Source organism: Acromyrmex echinatior, chromosome 1 (assembly GCF_024713525.1).
Source record: "Acromyrmex echinatior isolate Ae372 chromosome 1, ASM2471352v2, whole genome shotgun sequence".
In the NCBI taxonomy this organism is placed as follows: domain Eukaryota; kingdom Metazoa; phylum Arthropoda; class Insecta; order Hymenoptera; family Formicidae; genus Acromyrmex; species Acromyrmex echinatior.
Window position 1 is genome coordinate 20,650,577 of NC_141852.1, and position 27,926 is coordinate 20,678,502.

A 27,926-nucleotide genomic window follows, 5' to 3' on the forward strand; every position below is an offset into this window, starting at 1 on the left:
ATCGTGTTTCCCTGGTTATAACTAGCTGCATGTAGCGGATGTTTCTGTTCTGGCTTATTTGGCTCATCTGTTATAATAACTCGATTGTCACACGGAACAGATATGGGATATCCTGAACGATAGATCGGAATACGGGCAATTAGTTTTGTAAACCCTAGTGTTCGCATTCTCGACGAACTGTTGCGCTTTTTTTTTAAAAAAAATTCGCGTAAAATTTTATTTTATCCATATTCTGCTTCGACTGTATAAAAGAAGATATTGGAAAGCTTTATTCGTTTTTAAATTCATTTTAAATATATGCAATTTATTTTGTAATATATTTAATCCCCGAATGTGTATGCTTGATCTCAATTTTGAATTTGATGGCAAAATTACTTTACTATTTCATTCTGACTCTGTGTATGCAGAAAATGGTACCTAATATTAGATCTGAAAAACTAAAGTATTTCGATAGAATTTCATCTTGCGGATTTTGGATTATAACCACAATACTGACTGCCTAAATTGTCCGTTAACGAATGGAGAATAGCGGAGAATAACGGAGAATCTGTTGGGATTTACATCGGTATTTGCGAACATAGTTGACATTATTGGCAAAATTATTCAATACCGAATATTTCTCAGCTGACAATACAAATCTTCAAGCGTTGCCAGAACCATTAGACGCGAAATATTTATGTCATACATTTACAAATATAAAAACATTTTATATAAGTAATTATATGTACTTTTACACAGAAATGATTTTTATGATATTGGAGAAATATATATATATATATACAGGGTGGGCCATCTATTGGTACGTTTTTGAATTTCGTCGTATGGCAACACCGAACGAGCTACAGACCCGAAATTTTGACAGTTTATTAGTCATACCGTCCGCGGCACGAAACAACATGTTTTCTCTTGAAGAGCGTTTTGAAATTTTAAAAACTTATTTTCAAAGTCAGTGCTGTGTCGCCGAAACTGTACGAATTTTGAAAAGAAATATGGGTCGTGATAGAGCACCCACCGAAGGAGCTATACGCAAATTGGTGAGGAAAGTTCGTGAGAAAGGGATGTTAGTGGATGACAGAAGTGGTCCCAGAGCTCGGACAGTGCGCACACCCGAGAATATTGAGGCTGTGGCCCAAAGTGTGAGACAATTCCAGCTTTGAAAAACAATATTACGACTGTTTTGAGTGAAATTGGCGCCGAGGTAGTCCAAAATGTCATTAATAATTGGGGTGACCGAATGGCATACTGTAAGGCCAGTAGAGGGAGCCACATGAACGAAATTGTTTTTCATTCTTGACGCGGATACTTTTAGCTTCACAACAAAAAAAAAATTAATAAAAAATATCAATGTATGCTCATTTGATCGCATTTTTAAAAACGTACCAATAGATGGCCCACCCTGTATATATATATATATATATATATATATATATATATTCTCTAATATAATAAATTCGATTTTCACATATTTTTGTATTCTGTTCCAAATTATTTCTCTATAATCTAAATTTCGATATAGAATAATACTTTCGGTTTGGCCATCGGAAAAAAAAAAACGTTCAAAGATCGTAAATTCGGTATTTTGTACATGTAAATGTGCACGAAAAATCAAGATGAACATCGAATGAAAAACCAAATTCGAATACGTATTATTTTGCAGAGAACTATGTTCCGTATTTTTCCATTATTATGTTTGTACAACTGTCTGGCATTATGTAGTCCAGCAACTTGATACTTTATTATTCAAAATGAAACTTTCGGTTCGAATATGGTTGCGCGTACTTGCTTTGCGAAAAAGCAGAGAGACAACCGTGTATAAAGAGTCAAATGTGAATTCTTTTTGCGATTATAAATTATTCAATCCATACAAATTAAAGAGCGAGTTAATTATTTTCTTTCTATAATTAAAATTAAAGAAAATAGATTTATAAGTTTTATAATTTAAATTTAAGTTTTACAATAAGAAAAATAATGAAAAGAAATTTTGTTACTGGCGTTAAAGTACAATATATTATACATATATTATATTTACTGAAAAATAAGCTATATACAAAATATTGTTATATTTAGAAAAGAATTTATTACATATGAAAGATTAGGTACTTTAGTTAAATTCTGCAAATATAATAATTAATATATTAAAGATTAATCGTCTAAAATTTACTTATATCTCTACCAAATTTGTAATGGACTTTTTATCGAGAGTTTGTGCGGCGTTCTATACTCGACAAAGCTCTCTTAGGCAAGGAAGAAAGCAGGTTTCCTACTTGAAAGCCTGGCTTCGGTGAGATGGGCAGGTTCTTGGGTTAAAACTTGGTAATCCCGCTCCAATTATTTAGGCTAATAGCGAAAGTTTCGTCGGCAGTCGCGTTAATTAATTGGCAAATAGTCGATTTTCGAGCTGGGTCGTTTTTCCGGCTCGGCAGATTTTTGTTCTCGTTGTGATTTATTGTTACGGTGATTGGTACATACAACGATAATCTTTTAATAAATGTTTACGTGTATCTTTGTGGCTTTTATTCCTACCAGATCAATACATATGAATCAATGGTATACCTATTCTCTTTTTTTTTTTTTTGTTATAAAATGTATGATGTTTTGTGTATATAAAGTTTTAAAATTGTAAAACATACTTCGCCACATAGATCTTGATAAATGCCGCTTTATGTGCAAATGAAGTTATGGGCACTAGTTGAACGTACTCTCCTGCCGTGCTTTATCCAAGAATCGTGTCAAAACGCTGCCGTCGTACCGCCATAAGTAAACACTGCATTCTCTATGTTATCCTTTCCTTCATCTCCTACTATGCAATGCATAACAACGGGAACTCTACGTCTCAAGACGCAATTGTTTGCCCAAGGTTCGTTGCCGCAATTTGTTTCGCTGTCACCTGTCCATAATTTTTCACAGCATAAAATGCCATGCCAAGAGCAATAAATCTAAGAAAAAATATAGCTAACGAAAAAATATCTATAATTCCGCATGCCTTTCCGCGAGATACAATTAATTAACGGCTTAGGTCGCTTAGGAAATGCTCCATAATCTATTATCATTAAGAGTTTTACTATTTTTATGTGTGTGTTTTTATTCATATTTTTATTATGCAATTAGCGTTGAGTGTGTCTTATTTTCATTTTATGTCATCCCAGTATTGGATGAACAAAGAAATTATGATCAAATGATAATATTAATGAAGATTGAAAAGTCAATAACTTTAATATCTCGATAATAAGTAGAATACGCCTGAAAATGCTCAATTTGCAAAAGAACGCTTATTTTATACATTCAAAAAAAGTTGTAAAAAATTATCAGCAGCATTTGAGAATATCTTGTATTTTTATAAATAAATCAGAATATTAATCTTTCCCATTTAGAAAGGAACGATCGATAAAGGATGTATAGTGCTTGGAAAATACGCACAGCAGAGAAATACTTCCACTCAAACACGTTTAATAATTCTTGAATCGCCTTGAAATGTGCACGATAGAATTTACTTTGCTTTATCTTCGTCCCACTTTATCATCTTTTCATCTTTCTCGACTCTCGCGACGCGTCGCGACGCAACGACAGAGGAAGCCAAGTTTAGTCGCGTTTATGTATTCTCTTACTGCTTACCGGAGCATCCTCCGGAGCGAAAGCTATAACGAAATCTATGCGTGGGGAATCAATCTTGCACGAGGCTTCCGGGATCTTTCATGACTTTTGGCGCTTCCGTAGTCCTCGTTGTGACGCAAAAAGACACGAGCAAGGAGAGTGACGCTCGCTCGTTCTACTATTCACGATACGAAAGAGAGGACCGTTGCATTATTCAGCGGACGCATACCGAACGTACCGGATACAGGAAGCGTTTCTTATTTTTACAAACTCCGCTTGGGAGTCCGGCGGCGCGAATTTGTCGTGTAGCTACATGAACGCCATATACATCGATCGTGCCATGCGATGGAGATTAAGCGAAGTGGAAAATGCAAGAGACGCGCATTGACGAGTAACGCTCTATTTTGAATTTATCAAAAGACCGTCATGTACGAAAACCATATTGAAAGTACGGTATGAATATGAATTAATTTTTTTATGATATGATTTATTTCCGTTTATCTTGATTGATTTTTAATTAAAGCTGTTACGATGCTAACAGCTACTAACAATGTTAATTTTAGATGTAAGTAAAATGTAAAGTAACAATTTTATAATAATGCATATTAAATCACATAGTTTTAAACACAAAATTATCAATCAATTTTTAGTTTTTACAATATTGAGATGAAGATTGGCATGTTAGTGACATGTGAGTGAAAATTTTGATATGTTTTCTGTAACTTTTATTGATGAAGTGAAGAACATTCTGAAAACTATAATAATAAAAATGTCGTGTCTCCGGCTTGTACGTCACGGAGCGACAATAAAAAATAATACAAGTTGTTTTGCTGTACCGAAAAATCGAGTGTCATAAAATACTTAAAATATTTTTCCTAATGAATTGCCAAACATTGTAGATTTAAGAATTTTCTTCAATAAATTGCAATTAGTAGATTTCACATCAATATTGAAAATTATTCTACAATATAATTATGATGTGTTTTGTATTTGTAATTTACATCTGTATAATTATGCACTCTCTTTCGGAGAATATCTACACATATTTAAAATAGAGAAGTTTATTCCTGTCTTTCCTCTCTAACAGAAAATAAATCGGTATGCATGAAAAACATTTTCCGATAAGAAACAAATATTCATTCTCGAAGCTGAAACCAGAATGTCGTTCATATTCATGTCCACTGTTTTTAATCGAACTTGTGCACGGAACATCAAGTTTCCTGATTTTACCGTGATCACAGGTAACATTAAGGGTATGAAAATCATATACGAGTATCATATATCGCATCGCGCAAGAGTATTTTCAATCCTGCATCATGGATTGCATTTCATGGAAACAGGAGACATCAAACGCATACGAAATGAGAAATCAAAGCTTACTGAAAATATTACAAAAGAGAGAAAATAAAACGTAATAATAGGGGATATGATTTCCTATTTATTTTAGAATCGAATTTTTTAATTAATTATTTCCTAAATAATATTAATTAATAAAACTTGATATTAATGAAGAATACTTTCTAAATCACAAATTAAAAATCTTTTAAATTGTGTTTTGCTAAATATCTATCTGAACAAAAGAATCATAATCCTTAATAAAATTTCAAATTATATAAATGTTAAATATAAAATAAAGTACGAGATGTTTACTGTGTTTACTGTGTGATAAAATTATTAGAACAACGATAAAGTATCTGATCATGAAAATTAGAAATAGTGCGATGGAAACTTTTAAACTTACAAATTACCGATTATTTATGTATAATGGCAATGCAATATCTGTTGTATAATATCTGCTGTTATTCAGTTAGCTTTTATATTTAATTATTTATACGTTATTCTTTCAATCATTTCCATAGTTGTTCAATAATTAACAAGATATAATTTATTACTGTATAAAACGGGTAACGTGTAATAAAAATTTTTTTTAATCTTTTGACGTTTTTTAGTTACAATATTCCCAATATTATATATACTTTATATGACATGATACGTGACACTAATCCGGTTTTACAAGTAAGCTCGATGTATCGATGTGCCCGTATCCTGCGTCGATCCACGCCATATGTATGTTATCCGCTCAACAAGCATGATCTATTTCGGCTAAAGATAGATAGATTAAGACAGAGAGAGAGAGAGAGAGAGAGAGAGAGAGAGAGAGAGAGAGAGATATACATTAATGCTGAGCTGCGAAACGAGCAGTTTCTGACATTAGTTACCGACATTCGGATCGGTCCCCGTTATTAATCTTAATCTCGATACTATGAGACCGTACAGACTATTCGTTACCGGAAAACGGACGAACGTGACATTTTCCCCCGCGCCAATCCGTGTATCGTAGTATCGATCTCTCACAGCTACCATCCTTTACCTCTTCCTTTTTGGATCTTTCGTACTTTGAGGACTAACCACTACTACTGCTGCCGGTGCCGCCACCACCATCACCACTGCCTCCGGATGACGAAGAAGAACGAGCTTGTTGCGACGGTGCACTTGAAAAAAAATGACCAAAAGAGAGATACTGGCTGGATTAGAGACAAGGCCGAAAAGAAAAAATCCGATCGAGACAAAGGTTGAATTCGTGAATGGAGAAAGAGGATCGTTTCGTCAAGAAAATAAGAATTATATACATATAATGACGAAAATACTTGATTTAAAATCATTATTCTCAAAAAATGATTAATATTATATATACGCTCTATTATGTTATGCAAATACAAAAGATACCTTGAGCTGTATTACGAAAATCAAAATCTTCGATAGAAACAGAATCAAGCAACAACAGAGAATATCAAGATGATGTTGCATAATGAAGACAGCATACTGATCGGAAAGTGCGCATAATAAAAATACAAGCGAAGGATAGGATCAAGAAAAGAAACGTTTTTTAATTTAAAATTCATGGAAATTATAATGACTGGATAACGGTACCTATCTTTTAGTGATCGGAAAAGTTAGTTAAATAACTTGAAGTGGATCGCGAACCAGATCTCAATTTAAAATCAGAGAGTATATCAGTAGATATACGTATATTTTTATTTATCCTTAAGACCACTACATTTTAATAAAAATATAATTAATTTTCAGGAATTTATCAACAGATTTCAAATTACTTAAGAAATTTAGAAAAACGTAGAAAGAAGTAAGAGGAAGAAATTCGTTATTTCTACTAAGATTTAACAGCGTTATACAGTACAACGTACTAATCTAATTTTAAAGATGCTATATGTTTATTTAATGTACCATTTGTACCATTGTAATAGGAAAACGAATAGATACATGACTATCTATTTACACTATATACTATTTTTTAATGAAATTATTTCTTATAAAGCAATGATAAGCTAAGTTATTTTGAAATAGTTAATTCCGTTTTTTATACATTATTTTTGAAATTTAATGAGCGAAAATTATTAATAATCTTATAAACTTTGAGAATATTTAAATTTTTTAAATAGTTACATTTTTATATGAATAATTTTTTATTTCACTATATTTATTATTTCACTAAGCTCACGAAAGTAATTGGACAATTTTATTGATGTATTAACGTTCGAATCATCTCTTCGCGAACTATTGTACATACTGACGTGTATATGTAACTCATATTACAAACATCATCTCATACGCACAGCTGTAATCGGATAAAGCGTATTGTGCAAAACGCTATTTTTGATAGCTTCGCGGTTATATATAGTAGATCGTTTCAAACGCGTCGCACTAAAATACCTTTTACGATTCCTGTTATGGCAAAAATTACCACGTTGTGAGCTTTACGATCTTCCATATGGAGAAGATTATAACGTCATGGGAAAAATACGAGATTATACGGCGACCTTTCGAAATTTGTGGTTACATTTCAGTTGATGGATATTTTACTGTAACAAAATGTACCTATACATACATTAGTGCATTACTCTCGATGGAACAATTACGGATTAATTATTATTATGGATATCGTTCTTTTTTAAATATATCATCGATCATACCAAAGAGAATGACACGATGAGTCAACAGAAATGTATAAAAAATAGTGAGATGGACGGACATTGATCGTTACGGACTTTCGATGTAACATTAATTGTAACTGTATATTTATGACGCTTTGTCTTGTCTGTAACAATTATGTTATGATGAAATCAATTTAAAGGATATTTTAATTAATTTATCATACATGAGTTATATTGTAATCTGTGTCACGATAACTGAAGGAACAATTAAATTATACTATTCAGACGTTTTGCATGAAATTAAATAATCACTACGCTCTGATACATACACACATAACTTTTTAATTTTTATAATTACAACGCTTTATCGTGTCGTTAAATAATAACACTTAAAGTAGTCTTCTTTACAATTTATAAAAAACATTCTTAACTTTATATTTTAGATATGTGGGTAACAAGGTTAACTAAGAAAAATGTAAGTTAAAATTAGACGCTGTCGATATATGTATGTATATATACGTGTAACTCTATATGCCATTATTTCGCGGGCAAAATTTCATCATCACTCTTGGTCACGAAGTGATAAAGTTGCACAGACTAATGGGAGCATCAGCAGTGGTCACATTATCGTTGTACCACCAGCGAGTCCATTTCGGAAATAAAATCAGCGGGGGTCCGAAAATAGTGACATACTCCACAAGACTAACAGCTGCTGCCACACATTTCGTTGCGTGAAAATAGGACGAACACAATGGAGGATATAGACTACATATGGCAACAATTTTGACTTCCAAATAATGTAATATTTTATATGAAATTGAAGCTTACTTTTTTAACATTTTCTAAATAAGCAATAACATTTAAAATTGAAAATTCGTATACACAAAAGAAAACGATTTTGATTAAAAATATAATTATAGAACAGCATATTAACGGTTAGTTAATATATATATTTAGTTAGTATATATATTTTCCTTAATACTCCATAGCATAAACTTGCTGCCTTCACAAAAATTTAATACAGAAAGATGAATTGTATAAGTGATTTAATATTACTTATTTTTAATATTAAAAATACTGCTGTTGCTTTTAGTACTCAAAATAAACAATTAATTATACTGAAAAAAATTCATGTAATTCCATGTATAATAAGATTATATGAATTTTTTTCAGTGTACTTCCTTTGTTCCCAGTGTTAAGTTGAATTTCTTTACAAGGGGTGAAGGAAATATCAACTTACATACGTACATATTTTGTCTGACAGCACGCATCATTTTTGTCTACAAAGTCGGCATGAGTATGAGAGTGATGAATATGAACGCATACCATCTTACGATATCCGAAGTACGCAGGGATCTTTGTAAAAATTCACGAAAGTCCGTACCACGTTCCGCACTGGCCGGGTACTCTAAAATCCATTACGAAAACGCGCGGCGCAAACGCTTCGTTTCGTCGCTACTAGTGGGTGCCCGTTCAAACTTTTAATCGGATCGCTTCTCGGCGTTTATTTTTGTTCCGTCTCCCCCATCTCGTTCCCGTTCGTCGTTGTTTCTACTCGTCGTTCTCACCTTTCATCGCTAAATCGCTCTCTCCTACGAACATCCCTTGCCAATTCGCTGGAGTCGAGTGGAATCGAGTCGCCTGAACTTTCTTTCCTCGCATGAATAGCGTGAAAGACGTCGGCTGGAATTGTTGGAAGAAGCAAACATGTGCACTTTTGGTGAATTGTCAATGAATCTTGCCATCGCAATCTAGTCATCATTGCATCAATGAAATTAGTAACATTCATGGCACCCGTTTTGTGCATTGCATGCACTGCGATTAAACATTCCTTTATTAGAATGCATTCGATTCTTTAGGGATAGAAACTATATTTTATATTCATTATGAACATGTAGAATGTCCGAATAGATATCTGCAATATTTTCTCTTTTTGAACATCCATTGGTAAACGCAATGTTCTTTGACAATTGAATTCTTATATCTTAATATTTAAAAATATACATATACGTTAAATCATGAATATAAAAACTAGAAAATATATTTCAATACAGAAATATTTATATTTCTTTTGAATTATATATTTGATAATTTGCATTACACATATCCTAGTTTAAAATATATTAAAAATTATTTGACTGCAATCTCTTTTTCTCTCTTTCCATCATTCTTTTTAGCTCATAAAATTGAGACTCATTCTCAAACTCGACCAGTTTCGATCAGTTTGCTGCAAAAGCTTATAGTATATGTATTCAATAAAACGAGTATGCAACCGTGGCCTCATGGAATGACAACGTGTTCGAACGGCCTATGGAACGGTTCCTCTTCTACGCCATACGGTTTTCCTTTATCAACCTCGGCAGATCCAATAGGGATTACGGGAGACTGGATGGGATAACGCTACGGGATAGGATGGGATAGCATCTCCTGCAGGATTTCCGGGGATCCTCTTCCTTCGATTCATAAATATCCCCCGGCTATAATACCCCGCTGAAAAGGCTCCCGTGAGTATCTGCGCGATACTCGCTATCGGTACAAGCTCCCAGCCCCGTTGATGCACCTCTCCGCTCTCGCGAATCCATTATTCGCAACAGACGAGCGCCAAATTTACTTTCGCGTTGTGTTCTGACAATGATCTCTGTACAGTGTTCCAAAAAATTGGCGAGAATTAGCCATAACCCGGTTCAGCCATAACATTGTTAAATAATTCGACAAATAATTGGCGCACAGTTTTCTTGAATATTATAAATTCACAAAAAATATTATTAGACATGCGAAGGATTATCTTGATCGGATATTTTTCACTTACGTGTGTTAAATAATTTGAATATGTTCCGAGTGTTCATGTAAAATATATTATAATAAATCTAATAAATATAATAAATAACATAATTTATTATTTAACATATTTTCTTATTTAAAGTAAATTTATAATTAAAATTAATTTATAATTAAAATTATAAATTTACAAAATATAACAAAATTATGTTATTTATTATATTCATTATATTTATTATATTTTACATGAACACTCGGAACATATTCAAATTATTATTATTTAACACTAGTCAAATTCAACAAATATTACGAATTTAATCAACTTGAATTTTCACAATCTTTCTATGTTAAATTATATGTAACATTTTATTTAGATATTGCAATGAAAATGAGCAATAAAACGCTTTCGTGTAGTGCTCCTTAAGCGCAAATAAGTTCTAGATTGATCGAGCTCATTGCTAGAATCCCTTCGAAGCGGCAAGCAATATGGAAACTTTGCTTTCGCCTTGCGTCTCACTAAGGTGGTAAAGTTCTTGGAAAATGTTACGGTAAGACAAATTTTTATCTCTCTTGGAAAGTTGTGTCATAAGCAGCCGATATTCATTCGTAGAATTCCTATTAAAAGGTGTTCTGCAAGCAAAAGTTAATATTTTTATCTGTGGGATTTCACGGTGAGCGCGTAATTCACTAAATTAATTTTCGATTTATCCAATAATGAAATATTGCCAAGCTGCTGCCAATTTACTAACAAATAATGAGCCTATTATTATGACTGGATTTTACTTAAGCTAATTAGCAGAAAAATATTAAAGATTAATGTCGATCAAGATAAATTTAGCAAGTTAGTAAAAAAGACTAGTGAAAAGCTTAAACATTAAGAATGACCTCAGCCAATCTTTATAAAATGCTTTTAAAAGAACATCCCCTATGTCACGTAAATATGATCATTTTTACTTTCACATTTTTTTAAGACGTTCGCGTCGGAGAAAACAATGTACTATTGTCTTTCAGGAAAAGAGAGCGCTTTAATACCAACTAATTAACGAAATACTATGTATTCAGAATCCCTGTAACGGTGCGATCTTTTTTAAAGTACGCTTGTGTGACGTCGCTACATGGAAGAGCTTTTTTCATTGCTTGCACGTCGACATTGCACGAAAATTAATTATTAGCTGCTGGCAGCTTTGAAAAATTTTCTTAGCGTCAACTACACTTTAAGTACGCGGTATCAAAAGGTTACAGGTTACAAAGGATAATTAGTGAACTTCGAGTGAGTTAACAGATCATTGTAATTGGATCTCCAGCGTCTCTCGCGCGTTACTTGAATCACCTTAACTATTCGTTCGTAATAACGAATTTCCTTTATCAGATAGTAGGAGTCGGTCCTGTAGAAATTATATTTGATTTATGTCAAACATTAAAAGATATTTTAATTAATGCAAGTTAATTAATGCAGAATTTTAATTATTAATTGTGAAATTAATTTACTTTCTAATAACATTTATTTATCGGTATTATAATTGCTACCTAGAAATAAATAAATAATCTTTAAAAAAGATACTTTAAGTTTTCATGGATAAATTGTTCTCATATCCATTCTAAATACAATAGATTAATTATATTATTATATTTTATTATTATATTATATTATATTATTATATTAGGTGTTGGAATTAATTCGTAGCGTTTTTTAATAAAAGAATGTTATTTATTTCACATGAGCATTAAAAAATACATTAATGAAAGTACTTCCCATCACTTGTAAAACGCTACGAATTAATTCCAACACCTAATATTTATGCTATTATTATTATATTATTACTTTATAATGATATAAATTATTATATTAGGTGTTGGAATTAATTCGTAGCGTTTTTAATGAAAGAATGTTATTTATTTCACATGAGCATTAAAAAATACATTAATGAAAGTACTTCCCATCACTTGTAAAACGCTACGAATTAATTCCAACACCTAATAATAAGATTAAAATAAAAATAATATGCTTTTCATTTCATTACACATTAGTTTTGAGAGATTTCGAACATGAGATTCGAATTTTTAGATGATGATTTAACAAATTTAGTGGTGCCTTAAATTATATAAAAGTTATTATTGAGGATTTTCGAGCGAAAATAAAATTTTCGCGAATCGACATTGTAAATCCGTGAAATTTATACCGCAACGAAATTATACCGCACTCATGAACACAGTCATAAATTTGGTTTTTGAATTTGGAAAATGTGAATCTCGTGTTTGAAATGCATGCAGCTTATTCGGAAATGAATGAAAGCATTTTGACGAAGTTACATGCGCTTCATCCACACGTCTACAAATAATTACGTCAAAGAGGCATAATTATGTCGAAGGGAACCAATCTTCCCTTCTATTCTCCGAGCTCATATACTGGCGGCGTCACGTCCCCGCTGTTCGTAACGCGGAACACGACGCGGTAGAAACGAGAAACGTAAGCTACTGAAAAGGGATAATGACGTATACCGCTCTAATTAACGTCAGCTTCAATCTCTTAACTTCAGTCGCAAACCACGTGATGACTCATTAACGTTATCTACTTATTCAGGTTTTTTTTACACTGTACATATCAACAGACACATATGTAAAAAAGTTTTAGCATAAAAGCTTTGAATGGGTAATAAAGTATATAAAACAAAACTGGAGTGTGAAAGATAATATTCTTACATTAATTTTTATAATTGCAACTAATACGGAAATTAAGTTCTTAATTACTATATATATACAACTATAAATTGTCTTTTTGTTAAAAATTACAAATTGCATATATTTCTGATATTTGAAATAAATGAACTATTGCAGATATAACTTTGATTGAGTTATGTTCTACTTCGGATCTGACACGTAATTGAGGAATTTAAGTAAATAATTTTTGAATATGATTTTTTATTGATTATAAAAATAGATTACTATTTCGTTTTAACTTTATGCTTTTTAATTTTAGAAGAGAAAATTCAGAAATCTATATAACAGCATTATCAATTTTTTATTTTTATTATGTATCTAAAGAATACATTATTTTTATGTATTTATACTTCTTTTTTTAAATATAATTATGATATCAAATAAATACGATTATAATGCTTGATATATCTAGGAACTTCTTTCATTACGTTGCTGCTAGAATCTCCATTACAAAGAATAGTAAATCTTGGGCGGACAATAGACCGTCTATTCTTGTGCATTTTCTTCAGTCCTTTTATTCCAGCAACAAAGGGATTGCAAGTAGTTATTGCATTCAAATTGCACTAGGTAGGGAAACTCTTGATGCCGATCTCACTGGTGGCGTCTTTTTACTTTCTAAATATAAACTGATAAGGTAAAAGACACGACAGATATTAGAATCTATTCGCTATTACATGAAATTGATCGACAATGTCTTTACGTTTTTCTTCCTTCATTCTTCATACTTTTTCCTCATTTTTTGACTTAATATATCAGCTTTGCTTTCTTGTTATCGAGAAAACTACTGTCATTTCGACAAGAAGTATAAGGTAATTAACGAGTTGGCATTAATCTTCGTTTCGATGACTCTGTATTTATCTCATTTATCTCGGTTCTTTCTATTTCCGACATTCTTTCTGTTACCCGTCACTCTCGATAACGAAATAAATTTTGAAATGTTTTTGGAGTTGAACTCAATTTAATTCTTGTACACATAGAGTTTCCAAAAATTAATAATGTACTCAGCGTTCTACATTAGGTAGGTTTACTTTATGTATAAAGTCTTTAGTGGTCAGTGTTAACGCGAACTTAGCTACCGCAAGTTAGAATCTGCTAATATTTACGTAGTGGTATAGGCTGATCACGTACGAGAATACACTACTTGACCCGTAGGCCACAGTAGTTTGCTTTGCTGTTGACTTCGGTTGAGCGTACTGCATGCTCAGCCGTATCTACTTCATCGTCAATGAAGGATCTGTACGCAAGTAGTATGCCGCTTTATATGTTAGACAAGCCAGGTGTGCCACTCAGCGATGACTACCCGCCGTTTTTGAGAGAAGTTTCTCTCTTAAATACTCTTCGTCCTTAACTACTTCGCTACTTTACTCTATGTCTGTGCAAAATTTAGGAGTACATGCAGCAGTGTTCGAGCAGTTATAGCTTTACATAACCAGTATAGGATGAGTACATCCATATATTATGAATTTAATAAAATTTCTAGTCTCAGTCTTTTCTAATGAGACTCGTGTTGGAATTATAATAGAGTATGAATTATCCAATATTTAAATAGATAGTTTAATTAACATAAACATGATAAGGTGAAAAATATATTAGAACATTACTGTGAGTCAATACGAAAAATTCAGCGAATTTAATTAAATTTTCATGGAGAAGAGATAACGATTACACACCATACACATATACTAAAGTAACTTTAGAATTACATTAACACTTTTTGTTGCAGCGAAGGAGAATGTAAGGTATTGTGGCTGAAAGGATGCAGGAAGAAGACGAATATAACGGATTTCCGTTTTCAAAGGAAAATGAGCATTCTCAGTTACTTATGTATACATATACATATATATATATATATATATGCATGTATAGAGTTTTACATATATAACACGCGCATATAAACTGCATAAGGCGCATATAAACGCCTTCTGCTTTTATCTCTCGGTATGTTTGCTACAAAGGCTGACTCGAGCGCTAAGTGAAGAACATTATCACTTGAATGCTGTGAGAGTTTGCGTTTGCACGTTATAAGTTATAATAGTGTTAATGAAATTTCTATTAGTCGCTTAAAATTGAAATTGAATTTTGGAACTTTTATATTATATTTGAGATAAATATATCTTCAATCAAATAAAAATCCTTGGCCTGTCTATAAGCTAAGTCATCATAGACAATTAAGGATTTTTTGTTAAAAAAAAATAGAAAAAAAATTGTAATTCTTTGGATGCATTCGGGGAAACGCTATTAGCACTATTTGTGTCATTCTATCTTCATCATTCATTAGATATGCAACAAGGCTAGAATGATACAAATAGTGTCTCCCCGAATGCATCCTTGGACATAGATATACTTGGAAACAAGGTGCACACGTCTCGCTATAGATCTAAAAATCATGTGCTAATTTTTATCTGATTTTTTTTTCGTTCGATCACATGATAACTGTGAATCGTGTGGTTTCCACCAGCTGTTATACATCTTCAGAGGAACCGAAGGATGTTGGGTTAGTGTCGGTACCCAACGAGCTCTTGGTAATGCAGAAAGCGTGTCACTGCAACAAATCCGTACTCACGGCATTACGTGTCCCGAGTAAGTGCAACGGAGTGGTGCTTTCAAAGTGCTCGGGACTCCTTTAAGTTACCTGAACGATAAAGTTCTTTAGAAGTCACCATCAGCATCTTCGTCCCTACCATCATACCAGAAAGTATTCCCAAATTTCGAAAATTCCGATATCAAAGAAGTTACGGATAGTCCGACGACGACTGTATGCTTTCGCGTTTGCGTATGATCAAATATTTGTGCAATTTAATGTTTGTATAGCATAAATATTATCCTTAATTAGTAAGTTAAATTTTAGCATTAATATATAAAAATACAAACAATCTCATATTTTAATTAAAAAGAATCTTGCCATTCTTTTGATGGCATTGAAATTTTGCTATGCATCACCTTTTGTGATGCGGCGACCCTATTTGGAATTATCTTCTTTTGTTTTGTAAATTGCTCGCTCGATTTTCATAAAACTTGATCTACGAGATAATTTGGTGATTTAATTTTTTAATTTTAAGATTGTAAAGCTAGAAAGAATTCAATCAAACATTAAATTTTAAAATTAAAAATTATATTGATATTAATTTTGAATAGCATGCGCGTAAATTACAATTTATATGAACTTTATATGTATTAATTGTATAAATAATAATTATGTAATTACGATACGTATTTCCGTTGCCAATGTAACGTATCGCTGATTACCATAACAGAGAAGATTTTCGCTTACTCATCGTTTGTACATATGTGTGTATTTAGATGGGATCGAACGTCATTTTGATGGGATCAATCGTCATCCCGAAGGGATTAAGCGCTACTGTGTAAGCCCGCGTTTCCATGTTGGATTAAATTTATACGTTAGGCAAATATGAAGCAATTATTATGAAATAAATTGCTATTGTTTCGAGCATGAAAAAGAGAACAATAAATATGCTTCAAATAAATTTTTAATAAATAAGCATTAGATATGATATAATTATATACAAATTATATTGATCTCATATCTCACGTATAAATGGATAAAGTTTCATTATTGAAGAATCAGTAATTTATTTTTCTCTTTGTCATTTTTTTAATTATTATACCTAAAGAAGGGATCAATATCATATAATATTAATATGGTTAAGAATTTGAGATTTTAAACGTCTCTCTCTGAATTCATAATACATATAGATATGTGTAATATTAAATTTTAGATTAAAAATTCTATTAAACTTTCTTCTCGAGGAATTAAATGATAAATATTACTTTATGTCGCTAAAACTTAATATAGGAAAATTTTTTATTTCTTCCGACTCATATGATTGAACTACCAATGTTTTTCAAAACGAAAAATTATTAAGATAAAAAAATAAGTTTAGTATTTTGCACATTTCATGCTCACTGTCATAAGCAACATTTTGAAGTGTTTCACTTCCTTTGGGAAAGGAAAATGCGCATAATTTCCACGAAAAACTGGTAGAGATATCGAGCCGACTTTGCGAAGTCCCCGAAATTGCAAGATTCTATCTTGACAAGAATGTATCTCGCGTCGGCAATAGAGAAACGGTTTAAGTCGCACCTTCGTTTTCTCTGCGAGGATCTTGAACGAGGAAGGTACAAGAAGAAGTAGCCGTAGGATACTCTTAACGGGGGAGGGGAGGGGAGAGAGGGAAACAGTAAATTGCTTGGAAACTACTGTACTATTTACGGACAGCGTTTCTTCCTATGGACGACGTGGTCGATTTCGAAGCTCGGCGTTACACAGGATCGAAATCGTAAATTTCAAGAAATTGAAAGACTTATACATCATGATCTTTGAACGCAAGAAATATTTTTATTGTGAATGGTACATGTTGGACAATTTTTCTTTAAAAGTTTCGAACAACCAGATGTCCCTATCGACAATCTGCATCTAGAATTCCTCGATGGAATCAGAAAACTGTTTTACCTTACGCAAATCGACCAAAACATAATCCTATTAGCGACTTATACGTTTGGCATACATCCCTTGAAGTCGAAGATTTAATAAACAATTTAGAGTTTTTTGAATTTGAACGTAACTAGTACTGGGAAGTTAATTTCTTTTTTCTTTGTAAAATAGTGCAAAATTTGTATACTAGCAGTTTACATTACATATCGTTATTAATAATAGACATTTTTTTTCGTTAATGATGCAATTAAATTTAATTAAATTTAATTCCTTCGGTCTTTCATCCAATTTGCAATGATCAATGTCGCATAATATTGAATGTTAACATTATCCGCATATTGTTTGATGAAAATTAACCAATTCATTCATGATATCAGATTTGGTTAATTCTGTTCCCCCTTTCCGCACCTCTTATTATAGCTTGAAATATATATTGCATATATTGTAATCATTTATAGTAAATTTAATATTCATAATATTTTCCTGACTTTGATATTTTATGCGTAATGTTGTCAGAATGTAATTAATACATCTCTTTCAACAAAAATATCAATTAAACGAACAAAAGACATACATATCAAAAGATTATAAAAATCGTTTTTAGATAACATATTATCTTTAATTAGAATTTAATTTGCTACAAGATAATTACACGTTATAGGCATATATTCTTCATACTGTGCCGAAATTGATTAACTAATTTCTATTTTTTACAAAAAAATTTACAACTAAGTACATATCATTCTTTTTTCAATTTCGACAACATCAACGAGAACATCTTCTTACCAGAAATGTCGAACATGCTTGTGTCACGACGTTTATTTAGCGAAGTGCACCTTCTCTTTAGTGCTCACCTCTCCCTAGAGTCCTCTTTATCCTTGCTTGCGATGGTAGCACCATCGTATCTGATATAGTCGTATCCACTTTTACCTTATAAAAGTATATACTAGATCGATATCGTCCGTCGTCGATGGAACATCGTTGTCCTGCAATAGCCATTTCAGTTTCATCGGGATGTCCCGAAGCAGCGTCGCTGTCGTGCTTTGACTCTCGTCAGATAATACCACTCAAAAATGTATGCGAGGGTATATAGTGCTTTAGAAAAAGAGAAGAGTGTGTGAAGTCAACTTCATTGTAATATACCTCGTCAATATTATCATGCTGTATTACATATACATAGCACGTTTACACAGGAACTAATTTCAAGTAGACTTTAATAGAATATTAATCTGAAGCTCTCATTTGAATACTTATTGGCACATGCATATGTGAAAACGTTTTCACAGACGCATCATTTAATTAAATTACATATTTGAAGATATATATTTGAGAAATAATACGGATGAGAGAAGATAATATAACGTAAATTAATGTCTGATATAGAAATATCTGTAATTATATTAGTGTCATTACACTGCCATTAATTTAAGTTAATCTTGTCCAAGTTAATCTATTTTATATAACGCGGATCTCTGTAATTATTTTATGTTCCTTCGTATTTAAAACGACTCTACTCTTTTCTGATTTTCTTTCATTTATTCGCAATTTCACTCGACTTTCTCAAATGCTTTCTTTTAAGTGATGGCTAATAATTTCGCGCAAATTCTTCTAGAGAGTATGTCTAATAGAAAGAGAGAGAGAGAAAGAGAGAGAGAGAGAGAGGGAGAAAGAGGAAAAATAAAATTTTATTTCTTTTATTTGTAAAGCTCGATAGCTATTTTCTCCTTCAGAACGAGATGTATTTGTAAAAAAAGTCTCTATGCGAATACAATATAAAATATTTTTACTAAATGTACATTAAAATTTAGTATACATAATTCTCGTGGAAATTTATATTGAAATTTCTATATTTTCAGATTTATAGAATAAATGTGTCCTGCAGAAAGTAAAGTTAATTTACATCAAAAATTTATATTAAATAATGTTAAACAATTTCAATGCATGTGTTAATTGTCTAACATCGTGATATTTTATAATTTAATTTCGACGAACTTTATTTCCATGAACACTTTTCGGTATGTTGGTATGCTTGTGGAAACGCGATATTTCAGAATCTAATTCTGACGAGCTTTATTTCCGTGAATAATTTCCGGCATTTCGGTATGCTTGCAGGAAATGCGAGAGTAGTCAAGTTTTCGTCAAGGACCACCACACACACTGTATAGATACTTGCCGTCCTGTTACTATGTGCGGTGAAGTACGCGTCCCGGAAGACCATCTTGACGTAAGTAATTACCCGATAAGTTCCCTAAGCCGAGTTAAACCGTGCAATAAATATCGGAGCCAGTCAAAGGAGTAGTTGGGCATTGGCATAGGTATTTTGGGCATTGGGGAATCACGTGGAATTTATGAATTATTTGTTTATTTACGATAAAATAATCAAAAATTCATGATTATATATTTTAGTAAAAATTCTGTTTTATAAATTAATTTCAAATAATATTCATTTTAATATAGAATTTTATATTCCATGTTGAAAATTAGAACAGACAATAATGTCCATTTAAATTCTTATTAAAGAATAATCGATTGAAAATCTGTGCCAATGAAGCTACAATATAATTTATGGAAGAAAGATACAAATATGCTTTTTAGGATATTTTGCATTTTATGTGCTCTGTCTACTATACACTTTGTAACTTTGTTATAACTTTGTAACCATTAAGTTTAGAAAAATATTCTATCTATTTAAATTATTGTATTATGCGCAAAAAAGTTAATTATATTGAAAGTATATGTTATCTAAAATTTTCAATTGTACTTTGATGTTGAATTTTTAAAATAGAATTTGAGATCTGCATAGTAAATTTTGATTTATTTTTCATAATTTGCATTAAGTAGATAATTTTTGTGATTATCTATCTAATATAAATACTAGATGTATAAAAAAAGATGTACAAAAGATGTACAAAAAAGAATTTATATTTAACGTTAATGATAAAGAAGGAGTAATAATTCAATTAAAGATTGAATTTAAATTTAATTAATTTAATTAAATAATAACGAAATATCAAAATTAGACTAATGCGATTAAAACTTGACATATATTAAAGAATTAAACATTTTTATTATTTATTATTAAGTATATACATATACAGTATATTTTCAACGTCAGATCCTTCTTCAATCCAATATTTTTAATAACTAATATTTTTAATAACATTAAAATTTGTTATAATTATATTCAAGATGACTCGATTTACTAAATCTGATTTACTAAATATTAAGAATCAAAAAATATACCTTTAAAAAATTAAAGAGTAAATTATTAAAATATTATAATGACATTACAACGATATATACAGATTACGTTAGTAATTATAATTACTGTAATTGAATCTATTCATTTATAATTACCCGCAAATATTAATTACAAACTTTTTTTATGTAAGATGATGGATTATATTCTTCACGGAGATCTCTATATATAGTGTATATATATTTTCAAGTAGATCACATATATTCGAAATGAGAGATACGATATTTTATTGACACTTCATCTTGATCGATTACTGAGACTCGTACTGAGGAGATATTTTAACGACAGCATCTTGAAAATGAGAGGCGCTAATTGATGAGTGGCCCTGAGAGGCGAATTGGTGTCGGATAACTTATTAGAGCGTCATCACCCTTGTTGTTGACGATATTTGCTGACGGCGTAAAATTATTTACCTCCTCGAAAGTATCTTGACGGTAATGCGATTCCGCTCCGGTTCGTCAGCGTTAATGTTTTCGGATATTTCGTCGCTTATAGAATGCAATCTTCTTTAGAATATTTTGTGTGTCTGACACTCATTACGATGAGCAATGTTACTTATAATTTCATTTTATGTCAATGTAAAATTCTTCAAAAGATATAAGATTTTTTTCATTTTTGATTAATAATTATTTTTTCCAAATTGAAAATTATTTAATTTCTTTAAAGTAACAACAATACTTTCTCTATTTACTGTACATCTTTTTATGTTTTCCTCAAATGTGCATATTTATAGGTTTGCAGAACGTGTAATGCGACGGGACATAATTGTGGAATAGCTAAAGGAAGTAAAGCTGGTCCGGGAATCGATGGTGCCGATTTTGTCTTTTATGTATCCGCCATGCAAACTGAAAGATGTCACAAGGGCTTAACAGTAGCCTATGCTGCTCATTGTCAACAGGAAGCAGCCTTGGATCGGTAAATTCAAATTTAATTAGTCGATGAAAACAATCTTTAACAACTTTATAAACTGTATAAATTTAACTAGTGTTATAATATTTTTAATAAAAGTTTTGCACACTATTATCATTAACATTGTCGTTAATAATAAAATAAAAAGTATTATTGAGTTAGTAGTAACGTGAATTTAGTTTTAGATATTTTGATATTTGAGAACGTCATTAATAATGCATTAATACATTGAACAAGTGCGCGTTATGATTGAAACATGCGCAATTTTAGCTATTTGTATAAACGGAAGGGTAGAGACGAAGGCAAACACCATCTGGCATGAATATATTTCATGAGAACGTCGGATTAAATATTTGACAAGATTTATAAGAGAGATTGTTTGTACGAAGCGAGCGATTTAACAATGGCGGATTCTCATATTAATAATTTTAATTAAAACGATATTTTATTTTGTTTATACACGATGAATTATTTCTAAGCATCAAACGTCTTGTTTATTTAAATTTATCTTTATTTTAAATTGTTCTACTTTATTTTTATATACATAATTGTATTAAAATAATATTGTACGTAATAATAAGATATAATGTACTCTCTAAATTCTTTAGAATGGAATCTCACTCTGAAGAGTGAAATTCAAGGTGAAACCTTTTAAAGATTGAAAATTCTGCCACTCTTTTTCAAGAGTAGCAGAATTTTTACTCTTTAGAGTGAGATTCCACTCCAAAGAATTTAAAAAGTAAAGAATAAATAATTAATTTATCTTGATTAAATCTTAATTACCATAATTATAGATTATTCATATTGTTACGAGTCGTTCGAAATCGAAGAAATATTTTCCAGGACCGAATTTATAATCGAAAATTGTAGAAGCAAAACTCGACGTTCTCTGATTTGACGTCTAACTTTGACTCTACCGAAACGTGCACGCATATTGAGTAGATTAAATTTGTCTGTCAAGTACATACGTCGCGCACGTCGTACCACGGTCGATGTAAATGGCGTTGCGCGAATTTTATTATTCGCACGACGTCTGATCGTGATAGATCGACGATATTCGTGCGTCGCGTTACCGCTTGCTTATGGAAAAATCCTTAAAATATTCGAGCGTGAAAAAATATTTTACGTAACATACAGCATTACGCAGCTTTAATATTAATTTAAATATTCTTTGCGAAAATTCTGCATTTATGTCTATGCAAATTTATTCTCTCATTAATCATATATTTATCTTGCAAACATCTTAATGAAATTCTTGTATTTTCCAAGAAAATAATAATAGAAAAACTGATACGCCACATTACAATTTCAAGACTCTATAATTAAAATAAAAACGAAAGAAAATTTCGCGGTTGCTGAAGCGAACTAAATTGCTTTTAGGCCGATAGCTGGTCATGCCAATCTATGCCCGGGAAGCATCAGCACGAAACCACAGGAGTTGGAAACGTTGCTCAGCACCGTTAAACACGAGATCCTGCACGCTTTAGGATTTTCTGTGAGCTTATACGCTTTCTATAGAGACGAGAATGGTGAGCCCAGGACGCCTAGAAGAAGCGATACTGGAAAACCACCCCTTAATGAAAAGTACGTTCTGCCCTTTGTACATCTTACGTTAAGATTCCTTTATTACTAAGCATGAAAGATGCGCAAATTATATTAGTTCGTTCATTGAGTATGAAATTAAATTAGGTCGAATAATTTCTCGAATACTAAGATATATTGTCAATTAAATTTTATTGCAAATACGGACATTATTAAAAAATGTTTAATATTCTTAGAATATTATGTCACACTCTTTACAATCGAATTTTTTGTGGACTGATGATCTCGTTTGAGGTCATCCCTTTTTATTTTATAAATTGCTCTCTCAATTTTTATAAAAATTTTTATAAACTTCTTCTAATCTGAATGCTTTTTCATATTCAATGTAAAAAAAAAACATTCAAAATAGTGGCTTCAATATAGCGAATAGAATTTTTTTAAAATGATTTTATTATCATAAAAACTCGGTTTTAGAGAGTTTTTAATTGAAAAATATAATATCAAGTTTCCAGTTTTGCTATATTTGAAGCTGAGTAGATAATTAGTTAGCACACCGATTTCCAAATCGACTTTCAAATTCTGAATCTTGTGAAATTGGATTTTCCTTTAGACAAATTATTATCCTTTTGAAATTCAATATTTTAGATTACATTCAAACTCAGAAATGCTAAAAATCTTCTGAAACTCAAGTTTCACGATAATCAGATTAGGTTCTTGAAATTTGAATTTTAGAATTCTGAGACTAGAATCGATAATCAGAGACTCGAATTCAGCGACATTGAAAGTTTTTAGAAATCAATAGATTTTTCTTAAGTTATTTTGTTAGAAAATTCTGGGTCTTCAAAGGGTTAAATAACATAAATTTACACTACATAAATTTCTACTAATGAACAAAGCTTAGCACAAAGTTAACATTAACGATTTCTCAAACTGAAACTACAATGCTATACAAATAATATTTAAGCATAAAAAAATAATATTGTTATTGATCAAACTGTTGAAATATGTATTTCGCGAGACACTTTTTATTTATCAGTACAATTTTCAATCAATTGATTAAAATGCAACGAATTTATCTGTTTGATAAATAAATATTTATTACATTCTACTTTTTAAAAATAAGTAAATGCTCTTTTTTCATAAATTTTTACACTCAATTGTGCTGAAGATATTACTTTACTTTCGTATAATGAGAAAGAGAAAAAAAACATAGATACTTTGATTTGTTCGTCATCTCATCACTCGACTACGATGCGTTAGCCATTTTTCTCTTTCCTGCTCCTGCAATTGTCTGACGATGTATCTGCCTTTAAAATTGGAAAATTCCTGTTCTATACGAGTCGACGGACCGTAACGAACTGGCTTCCGGCGTTGGCAGATGCGAGCTCTTCCCTATACGATCTTTCTTCACGTACCCTTCTATCTTTCCCCGTCTTCCATCCGTTACTTTTCCGCTACTATCGTACTATCGTACTTACTTCTCATGTTCTCTTCTAAACTCTCTTTCCCATTTCGCTATCCTGCTCGGTCTGTCCGCCAAGTGGCAAAAATCGACGACTTTCTACTCCGAATCGTGAAATTCCAGCAACAGATCCATGGCATTCCAGACTATAATAGATTTTAGGAATGACTTTGGCGTTCTTCACAAGTCCTTTCCTAACGCTCGCTCTGACGTATAATTTTCCAGTATGTTCTCAGAGCGTTTCTCCAAGTGTGTCTGGTTTCTTCAACTGATCTTATGAATTATCGCGTTGATTTGCGTTTCGAATGTTGGCGCAGATAGAACTTCCTCTCTCTTTTCCCCTAATATCACATCGCTCATCGCATTGCATAGCATTACAGAATTATGAAGCCACTTGGTGATGTATGCAGAACTTCTTAAACTCTCAGGAACTTTCTGCCAGAGAGTTCTATGATTCTTTCCCCACGACGTCCCAATACTTAAATTGAGGGACAGAGATTTTTCTGAAATAGCTGCTCGTTCCCGGTTCGTCACAGACCTTCATCTTTTTTAATTTTTTTTTCTCTCCTCTTCTCTCCTGTAATTTTATCAGTCCTTTTACTCCTCGTCGTCTTTTGCTACTTCTCTAAACTGTTCTTTTCGTCCATTTTCGCTCCGTGTCAAAGACTATATATTCTCCATTACAAATTCCAACGTTTCTCTGCATCTCCTGTTATCTATCCATTCGTGAGTTTGCACGTTCTCAGCCTACTGCACCTGAATATCTCCACGGAGATCCTCTTACGTTTAAGGTTTACGTTAATCTACAGCAAGGTATATATGCCATGCAGAAAGGTAAAGGAGAGAGAGAGAGAGAGAGAGAGGGGGGGGGGGAGGGATCCTTGTTAATGTTAGATTTGTGAAATAGATGTTATAACACGATACGATGACATCAGATATGATAGTATGTGGAACGATAGAGGTATATTTATTTTTATCTACAGAAGAAATATTATAATTTATCATCATTAGTCCTGCTAACAGTTGTTGATTTTAATGAAATATTGCGATACTATTCTTATTTAGCAATTTTTGTTTAGCAATTAATTTCACTAATAATACCTATTGCTTTCATTAATAATGCTTGTTGAGCTTTTAATGCTAATTATAATTACACATTTTTATTGGTTTTTACTCATTTTCTAATTAACTATTTTATATAAATGCAAATTGTTCGCATTATTCAAACAATTTAATAGTATACCTAAATTAGCAAAATTACTATTTTAACATAATAACAAATTGACATACGATATTGAAATACGAATCGCCGATATTTTTAGTTCGTGCGGTTGGTCGCGAATTAATTTTAAAAAGCTTTCCGACGGGATTTAAAAGTGTGCGCACGAAGTAAGAAATGAAGTTTACAACACGACTTTAATCCCCTTCATTCGTTGTTTCATAATACGAGATTAATGCTTTTTCCTCACTTTTTCCTCGACGTTACATTTGATTTCTCACATTTTATCGTATTTATACATTACTTCTGTGCTCCTATTTATACATATGATACGATGACAAGTGATTTTGTATTGACGCGTAATAATATTTTTCATCTTGTGCTCATGAGTTCCCAAAATTCCATTCACAAATTTCATTCACAAATTCATCCGTCATATTAAAATTGGATAGAGGAAGGATTGCTCGTTGTCGAAAACAGCATTTCACGAATGTATTGCATCAATCACTTTATATGGGAGACAGACGAAGAGAAAGAAAATACGCGCGCGTAAGAGAGAGATATGTATTGTAATGTAATTATATATTTATCTATTGTACATTTGCACAAAGCCACGGAGATATTTAACTTTTGACACATATATTTATTGTTACAGATAACGATTGCATAATATCGTAATGTGTAGAAAAACAGAACTTTAAAAAAATAACAATATCGAAAATAACAATAAGAATAATTATGACAGTTTCTGATGATTTAAAATACAATCATACAGATTTTGAATTATTTCTTAGCGAGATATGTCTCATCAAATTAATGTCGAATCGACATCGATATGAAAATTTTGATATCAATTAAAGTCTATGTCATTTCTCTCTAGATCAATAACTTGCTATTTTGTAGTGAAAAAAAATTGAAAATTTCAATTGTCTATATTTTGGTTTATTATTTATCGTCTATTTTTTCACGGATAGTACTTTATGAATAAAGTCCGATTCAATTGCGAGTGAGATGCATTTGCGATATGATATATGATGCCATAGCGATGAGGTTATTATACTGGGCGACAGCAGTAGCTCTCGACTACCAAATCAGCATATGCTAATAACGTTCGATACTCGTTTCGGGCAGGTTACAAACGCACCAGTGGAGCGAGAACACGATCAAAACCGTGGTCAGGCATCACTGGGAAGTGTATGGCGGTTACGTGGAGAGGACCATGCGAATGATAGTCACGCCTCGGGTCCGCGCCGAGGTTCAAGCGCACTTCAATTGCTCGGAACTCGAGGGCGCAGAATTGGAAGACCAGGGTGAGGATGGCACAGCTCTAACACATTGGGAGAAACGTGTATTCGAGGTACGTAATGTTGAATCCTCTTTACCGCAAGTGTAACATAATGATAACATAATGGTACCAACAGTTTCAAGCTTCCGCATTTATTATAAAATGAAATAAAGACATTAATTATTTTAATTTTTAAGTACATATTAGCAAATTATTATTATCCTAATTCTATGGACACATAAGGTATGATACATTTACTGTCTGTAGAATTACATATCATCGTGTTTAAATTTTTCAATAAAAAAATGTGAACAATGTTTGCTATCATAAATTGGTTTTTTGTTTATTCAGAATGAAGCCATGACAGGGACACACACGCAAAATCCAGTTTACTCGAGAATAACGCTCGCTCTTATGGAAGATACCGGTTGGTATAGCGCCAACTATTCGATGGCGCAAGAGCTAGGCTGGGGGAAAAATCTGGGATGCAATTTCGCTATGAAATCCTGCAAGGAATGGATATCTACACATCAGCCGTTACCGTGAGTACATTGAGATTCAGCAAAAATGAACCATACGTCACTATTCTATGAAAATATTAAAATAATTTCAGAGGAAAATCGATACATCCTTTTTGCAACAAAGTGAAACAGGATCCGTTGCAGACCGAATGCACGGACGATCGGAGATCAGTGGCCTTGTGTAATCTGGTGAAATATTTGCAGCCACTACCCAAGAAATACCAAGTAAGAAATATTTA

The 27,926-nt window shown here is 31.9% G+C and overlaps 1 protein-coding gene across 1 annotated transcript in view; it reads left to right on the forward strand.

The window, feature by feature from the left end:
* The window catches only part of Invadolysin (leishmanolysin-like peptidase, invadolysin), a 284,059-nt gene that overhangs the window by 250,220 nt on the left and 5,913 nt on the right, over positions 1 to 27,926 (forward strand). The window contains exons 5-10 of the mRNA XM_087408648.1: positions 19,603 to 19,714; positions 21,483 to 21,664; positions 23,039 to 23,242; positions 27,013 to 27,238; positions 27,518 to 27,708; positions 27,780 to 27,912. Of these exons, the coding sequence (XP_087264774.1) occupies positions 19,603 to 19,714; positions 21,483 to 21,664; positions 23,039 to 23,242; positions 27,013 to 27,238; positions 27,518 to 27,708; positions 27,780 to 27,912 (1,048 nt within the window). The remainder of the gene's footprint in view (positions 1 to 19,602; positions 19,715 to 21,482; positions 21,665 to 23,038; positions 23,243 to 27,012; positions 27,239 to 27,517; positions 27,709 to 27,779; positions 27,913 to 27,926) is intronic.